General features: G+C 34.7%; 1 protein-coding gene across 1 annotated transcript in view; it reads left to right on the top strand.

The window, feature by feature from the left end:
* The window catches only part of RANBP9 (RAN binding protein 9), a 39,589-nt gene extending 26,898 nt beyond the window's left edge, over positions 1–12,691 (top strand). The window contains exons 5-14 of the mRNA XM_063298936.1: positions 1,024–1,046; positions 2,127–2,311; positions 4,116–4,228; positions 5,037–5,145; positions 5,930–6,120; positions 6,847–6,994; positions 7,785–7,906; positions 9,511–9,662; positions 10,853–10,964; positions 11,734–12,691. Coding sequence (XP_063155006.1) covers positions 1,024–1,046; positions 2,127–2,311; positions 4,116–4,228; positions 5,037–5,145; positions 5,930–6,120; positions 6,847–6,994; positions 7,785–7,906; positions 9,511–9,662; positions 10,853–10,964; positions 11,734–11,864 — 1,286 coding nt within the window. The 3' untranslated portion in view covers positions 11,865–12,691. The remainder of the gene's footprint in view (positions 1–1,023; positions 1,047–2,126; positions 2,312–4,115; positions 4,229–5,036; positions 5,146–5,929; positions 6,121–6,846; positions 6,995–7,784; positions 7,907–9,510; positions 9,663–10,852; positions 10,965–11,733) is intronic.
* The last annotated feature ends 966 nt before the right edge of the window (positions 12,692–13,657 follow it).

A 13,657-nucleotide genomic window follows, 5' to 3' on the forward strand; every position in this document is an offset into this window, starting at 1 on the left:
ACACCTGACTCTAATTTCCCTTCAAATGAACTGATAATCCTAGAGGTTCACATACTTTTGCTATACACAAATATGTAGCTTTGGATCATTTTTTTCAATAAATAAATGAACGAGCATAATGTTTTTGACTCATGTGTTTAACTGGGTTCTCTTTATCTAGTTCTAGGACTTGTGTGGAGAACAGACCACATTTTAGGTCATATTTATACAGAAATATTGAAAATTCAAAAGGGTTCACAAACTTTTAAGCACCATTGTATTAAAAAGGGAAAAGAGTTGCCTATGCATATTTGTCCTTCATATCTTACTCGATAAGGTGCAGTTTGTATAACACCAAAGTAACTTGTCATATGAAAAGTACATTTCTGCAGTAGCAGAAAGCTTTAGCTAGAATACCACACAACAGACAGTGGTTATTTTACTACTGAATTTGGCAACAAAGAAAAAAACAGAGGTAATATCTCATTGCCTAGTAGTAGCATTTTTAGTCGTAATACCTTGCAACTTTTAAATAATACTTGTTTAAACGTGGATGAAGTAAGCACTGGAGGAAGGATTGCTAGGTTATGTTTATTGGAATTACTCTGAAATTTTAATCTTTGAGTCATAGTAGAATAAGAATTTGAATATTTAACTAAGAATGGTAACGCATTGCAGTGAGGTATACAGTGATGGAAAGGTAGTATGATTCATAAGACTAAACTGGAAACAAGTAGCTTTTCTTGAAGCCGAAAATAAGACTTTTACTTGGTAAATTGGTGCTTGATAAATACTGTGACAATCCTGTGCTTTCTGGCCTGCTCTTCTGCCTTTTTTTTCTTCATTAAAATGTAATTATATAAATAATGTAATATGGCTGCTTTTGGATACCCTGGCTGTATAAACATAATTTCTAGCAAAAAGAAGTGCATAACTGTTAATATTTCCCTCATATAGAGATATATTTTGACTATAAGAGTATTAAGGCATGACTTGCATTGACTATGACAGCTCAGATTTTAATTAAATATTTCTTGATTACAGGTATTGCTTTTACAGATTTGCCGGTAAGATCAATGTATTAAAGTATAAAATATCTGTGCACAAAGAGCACTTTTTCCTTGCCTATATAGTATGCATTTTTCAGTTTATTTCTATTTTTTAAATCATAGAAGCAAAATGCATTTTAAAAATCTCAAAATTACTTAATAAGCATTTGTTTTCAATAATGTCAGAGGATTCTAAGGAATTATAATTACCATTTGGTGTTTTAGTATTTGTTAAGTATTTCTAACTTTTGATGCTTTAGGGAATGTATTTGGAGGATTTGCAAGCATAGAATTTTAAGTTCAGTCAAGCACATTCTTTGTATATAGAAGGTCTCTGATTAGGTTTCTGGCATCTTCAGACATAGAAAAAGAAGCACTAACAACAGGAAATCCTTGTGCTGAAGTCCCTAGACAGCAATTGCTAGTTTTTATGGACAGTAATGAGGTGAAAGTACTGTACTGCGGTAAATACCAACTTCTGGCCTTCCCCAATCTGAGCTCCCTCAAGTTGGATGGATTTCAACTTCCAGAATTCTCAGCAGTAATACTGCCATCCATTATGCAAAGTCCACACATCTAGAGGACATCCAGGTTGGGAAATGGTGCTATAACAGCTACATTACACTTTGAGAATGTATTTTTAAAATTCTTTTTTTTTTTCTGGTAGATTTTGAGAAACATTGTCTATCGCATTAACCAAAAAAAAGAATATATTGTTTTAGAATGCTAATTTTATCATCATGTTCATGACAAAAATTACTTTTTATTTTTATAATTTTTCATACTTGGAGAGATAGGCTTGCTTCTTCAAACTTCTTGAAACCTATGAAGCTGCCTCATTCAGTTCATAAAGACTATCAAGTCTATTGCTTATCCTGGTTGTCAAGAACTCTGCAAGTTTTACTAAGTGAAATTTTTGCTCCCAAGTATTTCTTAAATACGCTTGAAACTCAAGTTAAACATTAACTACTTAATTTGATTTTTCTGTTAGTGGAGCTTCCAGAAGTTATTTTTAACTTAATTAAGTTGTTTTAATGCTAATTTCAAATTATTTGCATTTTGTAAGATTAAATTATGTATTGTAATTATCTCTTGCAGCCAAATCTATACCCTACAGTTGGACTTCAAACACCCGGAGAAGTAGTGGATGCTAATTTTGGACAGCATCCATTTGTGTTTGATATTGAAGATTATATGCGTGAATGGAGAACCAAAACTCAGGGTCAGATTGACAGATTCCCTATAGGAGATCGGGAAGGAGAATGGCAGACGATGATCCAAAAGTATGATTTGAAGATTATAATGAGTGTCTGTTTAAATTCCTGTTCAATTTTGAGAAATTTTAAAACTGGCCTGTTTCAGTCCTACAAATCCTGTTCTGTATTCCTTGTACACTTGTGCAGTGAGATAAGACATGCAAATATGATATTTGTTCCCAAGAGGGTAATTTTATCTGATGTAGTTATCTCCATGTAAAACCATGCATTTAGCTTCTTATAATAAATGTTACTCATTTTTTGTATGTGGTAGGGCTGTGCAGCACTTTGGATTTGAAGGGAAAAGTGTACTATGGAATGTATAGATAGTATGCATTAGCATTTTCTTAAACCAAACGTTTTTCCAGGGCTGCGCTGCAACTGTGAGGACAGCTGTGTGAGCCTGGAAAAAGAGTAGCTTTAAGGAATTCTAGACAGATGGTACATCACGCACACACACACTCACACCTCTTTACAAAGCACTTTTCCCATCTTCATATCTGAAGCATTGCACAACTCTGGTATGTGATTACTGTAACTTAGTTTTGTGAGATAGTATGTGGAAACACTGCCTGGTGGCAGCTGCATTGATTTCTGGTCCAAACTTGTTCTACATAGTGCATCTAATTTAAAGTATCTGTTTTATGGGAACATCTTGAATCATTTTTGTGCTTGGAAATGTTAGAATTATTATATGTGCACTAATTTCAAGTTTAAAAGTGATTTATGAATGCAAGATGTAGTTGGCAAAAATTGTTTTAATTTAACATAAGTGCTTTTTTAAGCTTTGCATGCTTCATATTGATAGTTTCAACAGAGTATGCAACACACCCTAGGAAAGGATATTTAGCATATTCTTGATTTAGGACTAATCATTAATTCCTACTGTACATGCCTTAATTCATACTACATCATGCAAATTAAGCTGAGAGTCCTGTTTGGTAATCGTTTCACTATGGAATCTTCAAAATCATGATAGGATATTTCATGTTATTGTGAATTTTCATCACTGAAGTGGATTAAGAAGATAATGTTCTAGTTATTTGATTGGGAAGATGAGTAGAATTATTTTCTCTTAATTATTTTGTGAACAGTGTACTCCAGGTTTGATTCTGCTTGATTGAGGATGGAAAGGATAAATTGTGTGTATTTTTCAGTGAAAGCTAAATTAACACATGCCATTTACCTACTTGTTGCTGCTTTTCATTCAAAGCCATTTGTAACTAATAGTATGTTTTTGAATCAAGAGTCATGTGAACACCCTTGGATAAATTTGACGGTAGAGAAGTACAGATAGTATTTCCTCTTTAATATCCAGAACTATTTTGTCCCAAGACAAAGAATACCCTTTGCATGCACATTGTTAACATAGCACCACTCTGTTACTGCTTTTACCACATCTCTCACCATGCTGAGCGACTTCCTCATTGTGTGTAACTCCATTTTCTAGAGTGAATATTCTCTGTTACCTTTAGCACTCTAGAATGCTCTGTTTTAAACCATTAGACTTCAACTGGTAATGAACTGAATGTACATATGTATTTAAATATACATATGTGTACAATTTTAAATTGAGAAAAGTTAAACACATATAATTTGTAAATACGTATCGTTATATACTTATTTATATCATATTTTAGTTTTAACAGTGTATATTAGAATAAATGTAGCATTTTTTCTCAAAGTAAATTTACCTAACCTACTGATGAAGTTTGTATTGAAGTGAATTTTCAAGAAAAACAGATGCTTGTAAATAAATAGCTGCCTAATCGGTGGGATTAAATGGAGAAGCTGCCTCCATGCTATATTTTGTATTAACTTTCTTTTACAGGATGGTTTCATCTTATTTGGTACATCATGGATACTGTGCAACAGCAGAGGCATTTGCTAGATCTACTGACCAGACTGTACTAGAAGAATTAGCTTCCATTAAAAATAGACAAAGTAAGCCTGAACAGTGCTGTTTTGTTAAATCTAAAAGATTTTAAATATTCAGATATAAAAATGCTTCTTAACTGGCCTTTGAATTTCAGATATCTTATTTCATTGCTCACTGTTTTAAATATCTGAATAATCAGTAGAAGCATGATGGATTTGCTTTGCCACAGATAGATTATGCAGAGAAAATTTGATTAATTGTCACCTAATAAAAACAATGGTTATTTACTTAATTTCATTTTTTCTACGTTTATGGAATTTATATACTTCCTTTCAAAAACAAACTAAAAACAGCTGAATAAACAAACTGATAAATGCAACCAAAAATATATAGATATTTCTTAATACCTTTCCACTGAAGGAAGCCTTAATTGCTTTATAATTGATAACTTTTGGTTAAATGTCAATTTGCAGTTCAAAACCTCTGTCTATATACATTGTAATACATATTAATAGATATATAACTTATAATTGTGATAAATTAAATCTGTTTTTAATATTTTATATACTCCTTTTGACAACACTACATTAGAACTAAAGCAGAATGAAAATAAACAATTGTCTGAATCCTTTGGGTTTAATTATTAACTTTAGAGCCTAGAGATTTAATCAGTTATATCCGATTCATCAATTTAAGTGAAACAAAATTAGAAACAGATGTATGGGACCCAAGGAACATATCGATACTGTCAAAACAAAGAAAGAAATACGGACTCTTTTACCAAAACTGGGGAGATCCAGAAGTATTCAATTGTTGCTTAAACTGGTCCTGAAATAAACATTTTTAAACTTGTGCTTTTGTTTCTGCTGACAGGAATTCAGAAACTGGTTCTAGCAGGAAGAATGGGAGAAGCCATTGAAACAACACAGCAGTTGTATCCAAGTCTATTAGAAAGAAATCCTAATCTTTTATTTGCTTTGAAGTGAGTCTTCGAGTAAAGCAGATGCTTGTATATAAATAGCTGCCTAGTCTGAGGGAGTATATGTATGTCTGTTTTATGACTTTCAAGCTCCTACAGCAGCAAATTACCTTGTTGATGATCTAGGAATCTGCGTGGTTATGTTCATTGAATGAATGACAAAATAATGGCTCCAGGCTTTGCCTTACGTTTTTAATCTCAAGATTCAAAATTAGACACTTAAAAACAATATTAAAACAATTACAAAACAAGATTAAAAATTAAACACTTCTGATCCCATTGGTTGTAGAAGAGATCATTAGATGAAGATAAAATCTGCTTACATCAATACTGCAATTCATTTCTTAACTATAAAGTTGCGTCCCATCATTTCAGGGCTTTTTTGTTGTTGTCAAAATATTAAAAAAAAAAAAACCCACCCAGAAGTGAAAGAGTCAAGCCTAGAATTTCCTTGCAATTGTTAGCCAACCAAGAAGTAAAGCTGATTTAATTAAATGGAACATATTTTTGTGTAGGCATATTGCGTTATTGCTTATTCTCTAATGTACAGATTTCTATGGGGGAGGAAGAGGCCTTCTTCCTTTATTACTTCCTTTTTTTTTTAATACACCAACTTCAAAGACAAGGGTCATCATTCTGTCGTAATAAATAGATGTGTAACTGGCTATCATTTGTATAAAATAGCAGTAAGCACCCATTGTACAAATCTTTATTACTATTAGTATAAGCAAGGTTTTAAAAATTATTATTTAACCTTCATACAGTAACTTCTCTTCGTGTTTTCCAGGGTACGTCAGTTTATAGAAATGGTCAATGGTACAGACAGTGAAGTACGATGTCTAGGAGGTCACAGTCCAAAATCTCAAGATAGCTATCCTGTTAGTCCACGATCATTTAGTAGTCCTAGTATGAGCCCCAGCCATGGAATGAATATACATAGTCTATCAACAGGCAAAGGAAGTAGCACACACTGTTCTGGTGAGTTTGATGGGAGGAAGAAGACGACATGCCACTTCTTTATCTTCAGAGTTTAGACTCATTTGTCATTTAGCATATGGAATAGTTGGTATTGTGTGTGCTGGCCTGCAACGTTGAATGGGAGATTCTCCCTTGGCACTTTTTGTCATCTACTTTATGGGTTACCAGCTGTTTTGTAATACTCTGTCCCCACTGTGGGTTACAGCCCTGTGAGTAGTTTCCATAATGTAATCTAGTTTAAACTAGAGTTCCTGCTTTGTGTGGCACCATTTGTTTTCAACAATGTTGATTTAATAAAAAAAAAGTATTGATATTCTGAAAATTTGAAAAAAATAATAGAACTGGGGCAGGAGGAAAAGGATAAAGAAGTCACACTCAACAAACTGCTATAGCTGTTACCATTGCTTTCATTATGAGAATAAAGATCACTTGGAAGCTCTTGCCTCAACATGTCTGCCTAATAGTAAGGAGGGTGGTTTCCTCTGTATTTTTATACCGGGTTTGTTCACATAGACTGTTCATAGTACTATATTCTGGGAGATAACTATCCTTTGAGCAGGACCTGCTTGTTAGGTATTACGAGGCAAGAATTAGGATTTATTTTAAATTAGCTTACTCTCTATATTACTTGAGGCACACAAGCTACATGGAATTACCTATACTGTAATCATATAAGAACACGTTCTATTAATTCAAATCATAATGTGATTCTATCTCTTTTTTTAGGTTTTGAAAATAGTTGCAGTAATGGAGTGATATCAAACAAAATTCATCAGTCTTATTGTCACAGTAAACATCAGTCTACCAGTTTAAATGTACCAGAACTCAATAATATAAATGTAACAAGATCACAACAGATTAACAGTTACTCCAGGTACATAAATGTAATTCTGCCTAGTGCTACTGTTCTTCACTCAGCTGTTGTGTTCTGTTCTGTTCCACTCTTTCCTTCTTCTCCCTACCCCCACCCCAGTACTCCTATATCACTCTGGTGAGATAGAAATGGGCTGCCACTGAGGATTGGGTTAATAGTGGCTGGGTATCAATTCTCATGTAAGTTTGGGGACAACATAAGTAAGGTAACAAGTGTTAGCAGGTTAAGCATCATGGCCAGAACTCCACAAATCATCATGTATGGGTAGGCTATCTATCTGCCAACTTCCAAATTGCAAAGATTGTTGGAAGAAGGACATCAGCAAGAAAGCCCATGGCTTGACTTATCTCCCTAGAATTTAGAGCTGGGCCTATTTTGTATAGTTTGAGTATCATTTTTCAAAGATTTTTCTAGAATAAGAGTTATCCTAGAATAACACTATGCTGAGATGTAAGAGAGTCTGAACTTCTGTAACAACTCTCTTACCCTAGCATAGGGTAAGAAAGGAGGTCTCTTACCCTAGCATAGGCTTTGTTAGGGTGGTGAAATAGTCAAGAAATGGCAGAACTTCTGCAGGATGCTGGGAGCTATAATTCAGCAGTATTTGGAGGCAATGGATTCTCCATCCATGGGCTATATCATCTGCCCAAAACAGAGTTTAATTGTATTGTGGATATATAGTAAAATAATTGTTGTATCCTGCCACAGCTAGCATGTAGATCACAATGTGAATATTTATAAATGAGATCTAATTCTAAATCTACAAAATTATCCATTATTTTCTTCACAGCAATGATGTAGACATGGAAACAGATCACTACTCTAATGGAGTTGCAGAGACATCATCTAATGGTTTCTTAAATGGTAGTTCTAAACATGATCATGAAATGGAAGAATGTGACACAGAAATGGGTCTGCAGCAATATTTTTTATCTATTTACTTTTGCAAATATTGTTTTTTATTACCGTTATTTGAAATGATTTCCAAACGATAGAGACATTTAACTCGTTTCAGTTTATATAGTTAACATTATCATGAAAATATTTTATGCGATGTGTACCTCATAGATACATGGTATCCTCCAGATAATTTGTATTGCCCATGCTCACACTGAGAATTGGGCCAAAACACCTGGAGGGAACCAGACTTATCTTTCCTTGAGTAGCTAAATACTAAGTGTCTGTAAATATTTGAATTAGGATTATTTTTGTTGGATACCTTTCCTGTGTCAGTTCCATGGTTCAGCTAGGCTACAGAATAGTGAAGAGATCAGACTGTTAAAATGGGGGTAAGCTCCATTTGTGTTGTGCTTTGAGTAGGCAAGTGCTAGAAATGGGGACACAGATGAACCTGTGAATCTGAGGGTACTTGGCAAGCTTCTTCACACCATTTGATTCTTATGCATTGAATAGCATGTCTTAACATCAGCCACATACTTTTCTTGGCAAATGGCTGATGTAAAAAAAAAGATACAGAATGAACTATACTACACCCTCTACAAATGTTTTAGAAAACACACTATTACAGACCACAAAAGGTTTTTAGTAGTTTTGGTGACTGTCTCTAAATTCTTCATATGTTCTTACTATTTGAGATACAGAACAGCCTAATTTGTAGAAATAACAAAATAATTCTATAACTATCAATTGAATTTTCAGTGGTCATCAAATGGAGTTGGGATAGATTAAAAGGTTGTTAACAGATACAAACTTTTAGATACTCAAGAGGCTATATTGTAGAACAGTATTTGCAACCTGCAAAAGGTTCATGTGCACCTCTCACAGAGGCTTAAAGCAGTAGTTCTGTTTATTTAAAGGATTTCAAAATTGGCCTGATTGTCTTGATTTTAAAAAGGGATAGAATTAGAACTATAAGCCTTTGTTAGATTCAAGGAAGTTATTTTATTCTTTAACCTCTCCCACTCCCCCCAAACCACACAAATTTTCAGGCATGTATATTCCATAAAGGCAGAGAGTCTTCAGATTGCCACAATTTTTGGCCTTGGTTTCAGCTTTGTAGAACTCCTTTTCCAAGTAACACTTAGTATTCATATTTCTTGGTGCCTTCGGAAAAGCAGTAAAATGGTTGGGGGGGGACATTTATGCCCTTGAAGTTTCTAAATTGATGTGTCATATGCAGGTTCCTGTGATGGTGTGGCATAGTGGTTAAGATGTTGGACTTGGACCAGGGAGACCCAGGCAAATCCTCAGTTGACTTTCAAACTCTCTGAGTGACTTTAGGCTGGTCACGCAGGCCAACTCACATTGTGAGGATACAATTATGAGTAGTTCTCATATAATTATAACAGTCTGAGATAGCTGGCTGGTTGGCTGGCTAGCTAGAGAGAGATAATAGATGATAGATGGATGGATGATAAATGGATGATTGATAGATGATATAGACAAATACACAATAAGCAGTAATCATGTTAAAAAGTAGCAAATAAATTGAAGACTTAAATAAGAGATCCCATGCCTGAATTGCTTTCATCATTATCTAATTACTGTTCTTAAAGAGGTGGATTCTAGTCAGTTAAGACGTCAACTGTGTGGTGGTAGCCAAGCAGCCATTGAAAGAATGATACACTTTGGCAGAGAATTACAAGCTATGAGTGAACAACTAAGAAGAGAGTGTGGCAAAAACACAGCAAACAAGAAAATGCTCAAAGTAAGTAATGCATTATCACTTTTGTATAGAAATTGCTAATAATATGGTGTGTCTAGACTCTACTGCTACTCTATTTATATCATGTAAGGGGATGTAGGGGAAAATGTGAGCACTTGTGAGCTGCATGACTTGTTATCTGTGCAGCAGTGCTGGTAACTACAGATATTTCTGTGTAAAATAGAAGATAAAAAATAGCAAAACGTATCTAAAAAGCAACTGGATTTGTTACTTAAAATATATGGAGTCCTTGGTGCTCTCTGAGCTTGGTTGTTTCCTTGCAGACATTTCATTGCCCAACTAGGTAACATCAGTGTGATGAGTGTGGGGTTTGCTCCCTGTTTATATACAGTAGCTTGCCCTGCCAGTGTTGTTGGGGGAGGGGGGTTCGCCTTGGTAGTTCCTTGATTAGGGTATTGTTTTCTGCTTGATTGTTTGCCTGGTGTTAATCCCTGCTTATCTGGGTGTTGGCTGCTGGAAGGGGATGTATTCCGGTCTTTTTTGTTTCCTTCTTAGTTTTTTTATTGTCTCTCTTGAATCCTAGACCAAGCTAAATCCAAAAATGCTGGGGAATGCCTGGAAGCTTGACATTCAGACAAATCAGCCAATAGACACATAAAAATAAACAATATTTACACACCATTCAAAAGAGCACCAAAGACTCCACAGTCTACCCTGAGCTACATATATTCTATTGGTACTTAAAATATAGATAGCAGGAAATTGTCCTGGCTTTTCCTTTTGCATAAGTGACTGGAAGACTGAATTGTATGGAGGAGAATACAATGGAACAAGTCCTATTAGAATCTGTTGTAGGAAATAATTAAACAAAACACTTGCCAACTTTTTAGACAGTTCTCTTCCTTTTCTCTTAACTAGCGTGCTGTCAATCTTACGTTAGACATTACTGAGGTGTAATACTAGAAACTATTACTTTATTAATACACAGAAATGTAAAAATCTTTTTAATATATTAAAGGGTTAGTAAAAAGTAATACTTAAAACGTCCTTAGCTTATTTAAGTAGGCAGAACAAAGTACATTTATTAGTGACACAATTCATCGAATCATAGAATCAGAAGGGCTCATTTAAGTCATGAAGTCCAATCCCCTGCTTTATCTAGCCATTTAAATTAAAGCATCCAGAATAAATGGCTGTTCAGCCACTAATTTTTAAGATTCCTTTCTTAACAGGATGCATTCAGTTTACTTGCATATTCTGATCCGTGGAATAGTCCAGTAGGAAATCAGCTGGATCCCATTCAGAGAGAGCCCGTATGTTCAGTCCTCAACAGTGCAATACTAGGTAAGCCCGTTAATTTCCTTCTTTATACACATTTGTTAAGGTACATTAAGCACAGAGGAATTATGATTATCTGATTACTGAAGGAAATTCTGGAAACCTCCACATTTTCATTATTGACAGGTTGGAGCACTTACCTTTTCAGAGTCAAATTTTCCACCTATAAGCCATTAAATGTTAGTATTCCATAGGGTCTGCCATTTATACACTCACAATGCATCATATACAAACAAGCAATTCTATCCAGAAGGTTGTAGCAGCCAGGGTGGGAAAGTGGTGGGAAAATGGCCATTTCAGTCCCCCAAGTTCTCCCCACTGCACCCCACCCCTACTTTTTCACCCCTCTGGTCATGGGGAAATCTGTAATATGATGGCCTCTCAGCTACTGATCTTAGAAACTAAGAATTGCTGTATTACATTTAAAATAATTAGTATCTTTCATGAGCAATCTTGAAATTCAGGTAGTGTGACACAGGCAGAGCACCTCTGCCAAAAGTAGTTGAGAGGATACAAATGGGTATACTCTTTCACCAGGGTCAGAACTTTCTAACAAGAGTTTATAATATTCAGTAAATATTGGAGACATTAACATTTTATGATTTGATATGGTCTGCATAGTGAATTAAATTACTATTTAGTAGTTAAGTTGGCAGAACTTCAACATTCCATTCAGTAATTCTGAAAGTATAGGTTATTTGGGTTGGGTAGAAGTAAAAGAATAATTTTTGAGAAGTAAAACAAGTTAAAATAGTGCATTGTTGAATTTTTTCAGAGACACACAATCTACCAAAGCAACCTCCTCTTGCTCTTGCAATGGGACAGGCTTCACAGTGTCTAGGTCTGATGGCCCGATCGGGAATTGGATCCTGTGCATTTGCCACAGTGGAAGATTATCTACACTAGCTATGCATATGAAGATGTCCAAGGTGTATAATGTGGCATATATTCAACAAGAAAGTAGACCAACTCTGCCATTGGAGTTTGGATTTTTTTTTAAATTATGTACTAAGGACAGGTCTGTTGCTTTACATTGCTTCCTAGTTTACAGCATGATGCAAATGATTTTCTAAACTACTGTTAGGAGATATTTTCCATCTTTAACCAGAGTTAAATATCATCAGTAACATCAGATTGAAAAACCTTTGAATTGTTACAAACCAAAAAGTTCTGCCTTCATGGAGGGCAGGGCAAAATAGATAATGTTGTGGATGTGTTAGTATGTGGGTGATGTAAACTTCAAGCAGGATAATTTGCCAACTTTCACCCTCATTACATAGATCAATCAATGTAATTTGCAAACTGCATATGTACCTGACAGTTTGGCTGTATAGTATTGATGGGAAGAAATATTTTTAATGTGTACTGTAAAACTTGAAATACTCAGGAGCTGAGTGAATATGTTTGTTGCTACTTACAATCTCAACCTGTTTCCTAGTGGTTTTTGTTTTAACATGGTCTTTTCAGCTCTGTTTCCTGTTTAACTGCAAACAACTTATGTTGTAGACTCACCTGTTTAACTGTTGTATTATAACAGTATTACATGTCAACACAGTGTGGTTATGGCCTATTTATATAAAAACCAAATATTTAGTCAATTTCAGTCTTAATTTAATCTTTGTACATCCTGCATTTTAAAAAGTGCTTAAATGAGTACTCTATTGCAATAAAATGTAGTGATATCATAATTAATCAGCCATTAAATACTTACATATGGTAGGTTTGCTACCTTACTTTTCTGCTTGTGTTGTATTTTGGATTCAAGTAGGTAAAAATTTAAATATATAAATTTAAATATTTAAATACTCTGGTTTCTCTTCTGATCATATGAATCTTTTGCCTTTTAAGTATTACTGCTATGTCGAGTGACATATACTGGACCAAAATCATGTTGCTTCATCCAGCTAAGGCTGATGAAACAAAATCAGTTGATTAACTGCACTGAAGTATTGCAGTTAACTTTTGCTTTTTATATGCATATACAGCTGATATAGATACTTTAGTCTTTTGACCGTAGCAGAAATAAGAGGAAAAGAAAATTTAAAAAAAGACCATTATAAAAATACAAGTAAACACAAATAAAACTATCTATCTACAGCTGATATAAAAATAGCTGCTAGAAAAACAGAAATAGTTATGTGAGTGGTTAGCAGAAGAGTTACCTATACCAAGTGTCAACCTTTTCAGGCAGTGGATACCCAAAATATGATTGTCATAGATCCTGTCCTATCCTTATCCTATACTTCTGCATGTTATGCAGCAGGGGTGTGCATATGAGCTAAAACACTTGATTCACATTTGACATTAGAAGGTAGCACGATTGGATGTTATAAAATATCTGATCTTATACTACAATAGGAAAGAATCAAAATGATGCAGTTACTTCATTTTTTGGCCAAAGTGAAGGAAAATAGCAAGGATAGTACAGGTAGTCCTCACTTAATGACTATTCATTTAGTGACAATTCAGACTTACAATGGTGCTGGAAAAAACGACTTACAACTGGTGCTCACACTTACAACCATCATAGTGTCCCCACTGTCATATGATCATGATTTGGGCGCTTGGCAAACTCTTTGCGTTTAGGACCGTTGCAGCATCCTGTGGTCATGTGATCGCCATTTTTGACCTTCCCGGCTGGCTTCTGGCAAGCAAAATCAGTGGGAAACTGTGTGATTTGCTTAACAATGCCAGTGATT

This window comes from Candoia aspera, chromosome 3, assembly GCF_035149785.1.
Source record: "Candoia aspera isolate rCanAsp1 chromosome 3, rCanAsp1.hap2, whole genome shotgun sequence".
In the NCBI taxonomy this organism is placed as follows: Eukaryota; Metazoa; Chordata; class Lepidosauria; order Squamata; family Boidae; genus Candoia; species Candoia aspera.